Source organism: Plasmodium malariae, assembly GCF_900090045.1.
Source record: "Plasmodium malariae genome assembly, chromosome: 12".
Taxonomy (NCBI): Eukaryota; Apicomplexa; class Aconoidasida; order Haemosporida; family Plasmodiidae; genus Plasmodium; species Plasmodium malariae.
This window is the reverse complement of record NC_041786.1, coordinates 3,175,001-3,178,537: the sequence shown is the minus strand read 5'-3', so window position 1 is coordinate 3,178,537 and position 3,537 is coordinate 3,175,001. Positions and strand designations below refer to the sequence as shown.

At 23.4% G+C, this 3,537-nt stretch overlaps 1 protein-coding gene across 1 annotated transcript in view; it reads left to right on the top strand.

Annotated features, from left to right (window-relative positions):
* Positions 1–323: 323 nt before the first annotated feature.
* PmUG01_12078200 (conserved Plasmodium protein, unknown function) overlaps positions 324–3,537 on the top strand; it is a gene marked incomplete at both ends in the record, with an annotated part of 4,347 nt that continues 1,133 nt past the window's right edge. The window contains 3 exons of the mRNA XM_029007030.1: positions 324–1,329; positions 2,426–2,746; positions 3,452–3,537. The exon at positions 3,452–3,537 is cut by the window's right edge and continues 90 nt beyond it. Coding sequence (XP_028863460.1) covers positions 324–1,329; positions 2,426–2,746; positions 3,452–3,537 — 1,413 coding nt within the window. The remainder of the gene's footprint in view (positions 1,330–2,425; positions 2,747–3,451) is intronic.

Below are 3,537 nucleotides of genomic sequence, written 5' to 3'. Positions count from 1 at the left end.
TAAAATCATAAGAGTAGTTATACTTTTTATTTTCCTCCTATTATTTATACTTAGCTAATTTTTTCAATACATAAAATAAGTGTCCCCTATTTTGTCTCCTGTTTTATTTGTCCTTTTTATATATGTTCGCTTCCCTAGTATCTCTCTTATCCTCCTAATATATATCGCTTTAAATTTTAATTGCTCCTTCAGAGGTGTTTGTATGTATATATATACACATATATACATACATATAGTCATATACACGTGCTTAAGCCAAATCGCCCATCAGGATTCTCAATAACGTAAATCCCCCTTCACAATAAAAAAAAAAAAAAAAAAAAATGAATAGTTCCATCTGCCTCGAGGAATATAACACCTGGGATAAAAGATTTGCCCTTACAAGTAACAATGAAAATGTGCAGAATTACAATATGCCATTAAATTTAAATTACAGCGATAACTGTTACGAAAACACAACTTTTTTCGATAATAGCTTACTCAAATCCAATTGGGAAAGTACTAACACAAGCTTGGTAAATTATAATAGCCCCCTATCTACAAACAACGTAAATTTTAATTATGCTTATAATCAAAATAACGATATATACAAAAGAAAAAATAAATATGGGGAATTAAAATTAAATACATTTAATAAGGAAAAAATATATTTTGCAAAAAATGAAAATGAAAAAGACTATTATGAAAAGAATGCACTAAGAAATACCCCATTTGAAATTAATAACTTTTCGAGGAACACAAAAAAATTTGAATTTCTTAAAAACAGTTGCAATTTCAAAAAAGGATTAAAAAAAAATTGTATAATAAATGATAAATATAATAAAATAACAAGAGAATTGTCGTGCATCGGAGATATGTACATAAAAAATATAAATAGGTGTTATGCATGCAACTGTTCAAATATTTATAAACAGATATACAAAAACGAAAATTGTAATGTTATAGACATGAAACAAATACATAATGATTTAATTTATTTAATTATAAAATATTTATATTATGAAAGAATCTTACCAGAAGCTAACGAAATAAAAAGGAAAATTAATAAATATTTTCCTGAGTGCCCCGTTTTAAATAATAATTTTATAAATATATGTAGAGAAGATAAATTCAAAAAATTTGAAATTTATAAAGCTAATTCTTACGAAAAAGAGGAAAAAAAAGGAAAAATATTTTTTAAAAAATCTTTCAATAATGAAAACATTTGTATATACCTTAGAGGTATATCCAAAGATTTTTTCATCAACCCTAACGATGACACTGAAAATATTTTCCAGTATATTCCATTGATCTTTATTCACCTAATTGACAGATTTAGGATTCAGTCACGTAAGAAAATAAATATGCTATTTTTTTTTTTTGTTGTTGTTTTTTTTGCATCTTTACTTAGTTTAACTGCGAGGATATATATATGCACACATTTTTATTTGTGTTACGAGAATTAGTAATTATTCGTTTGTGTTCATAAACGTATATAAATAAATGTCCACCAATACATAAGTATATATATATGCGTATACGCGTGGAATGTGGAAAAAAAATAAATTATATGTACATATACATAAATAAAAATATACCGTTAATTGCTTCTTTTTCATAAATTATAACAACCTTGTTTTTTAATTTTGTTCATGAATTTCCCAAATTGCTTACAAATTTCATTTATACATATATAGATATAAAGTATATAGTTTCTTTTATATATTAGTTATTTTTTTTATTTATATATTTTTTTTTTTTTTCTTGTTAATGAAATAATATTATTTACTGCATTTGATATGGTTTCACTAATTACGTGTATGCAATATTCAGTCAGATGCATTTATTTTATTAAGTATTTATTTTATGCACACCTCTTTATTATAAATATATATCGATACAACCATATATATTACTAGTTAATGTGCATTATTTATCTTATATAAATGTTACATAAGTATGCCCTAGAAAAAATATATCAATATATGCTCTATGCTTATCTAAGCTTAAGCACCTTTTTTACAGTTACAATACATAGAACACCACATAATCAGTTTTGAGTAAATCGTAGAGTTTTTCTTTTTTTTTTACATAGATATGTACTTATTTATGTATACATTTTGCATTTAGTACCCACTTTTTTGTTATATTTTTTTTATATTATTGTTTCATTTTTTTCCATTTCTGTTACATTTTTTTTTCATTTTTGATACATTGTTATTAAAATTTTGTTACAATTTTCTTACATTTTTGTAACAATTTTCTTACATTTTTGTAACATTTTTCTTACATTTTTGTAACAATTTTCTTACATTTTTCTAACATTTTTCTTACATTTTTGTAACAATTTTCTTACATTTTTGTAACATTTTTCTTACATTTTTGTAACATTTTTCTTACATTTTTGTAACAATTTTTAACTTTTCTTTTTTTTCCCCATCCGCAGCGGACAATAGCCACAAGGGAGGTAGATACATATTAGCTGAAACGTTAAAACATACAGGGCCTTATATTTTTAGAACGATGAAATTAGGGAGAATAATTCATATACTACAAAAGTGCATTGACTTAAATATTTTATCATATTTCAACAATAATATTATACCGATATTTACTTCTTTGACCATTTCCAAAACATATATTTCCAAAATGCATGTGAATCAAACCCCCGCTTTAAAAAATCACAAAGAGCATTCTATAAATTTAATAAAAAACCGAATAAGCTATTTGTTATATAGCTACTCAGAAGATAAAACTAAGGCAAAAGGTTATTCTTATACACATACATACACACACATATATATATATATATTTTTTCATATATTCGTAGATGTAGATATAGAAATAATTAAAAACAAATAGTATCAGAAATACATGTTCTAATAACAAATTTGCGTAGATTCCTCTTTATTTTAGACGCAAAAATACGAAATAATAATATAATTATTTTAAATAATAAGAAATGTTTTAATATTAGTATAATAATTATAGTAGTATAACAGAAGTATAAAAATTGTAGTAGTATAACAGAAGTATAAGAATTGTAGTAGTATAACAGAAGTATAAAAATTGTAGTAGTATAACAGAAGTATAAAAATTGTAGTAGTATAACAGAAGTATAAAAATTGTAGTAGTATAACAGAAGTATAAAAATTGTAGTACTATAAAAGAAGTATAAAAATTGTAGTAGAGCAACAGTAATAGAGTGGTAATAGCAGGAACAGTAGTAACAATATAAAAATAATTATGTAATAGTTGAATAAGCATAATAATAATAGGTATAACAACAAATGTTAAGGCAACAATTATTAGCATTATAATTATAAGCATAATAAGGATAAGCACAATAATATATAACACTACCATACTAAATATAATTTTTCTATATTAATAACCAGGAAGATGTATTCTTCCTATCTTAACTAAATGGAAAAAAAAAAAAAATAAAATAAAATAAAATTTTAATTTACAGGCTTTTCCCTGAGTAGACTTCCCCTGATATATAAAAATGTATACAAGGAAAATATAAATATAGACCAGATAGGATATTCTAAATTA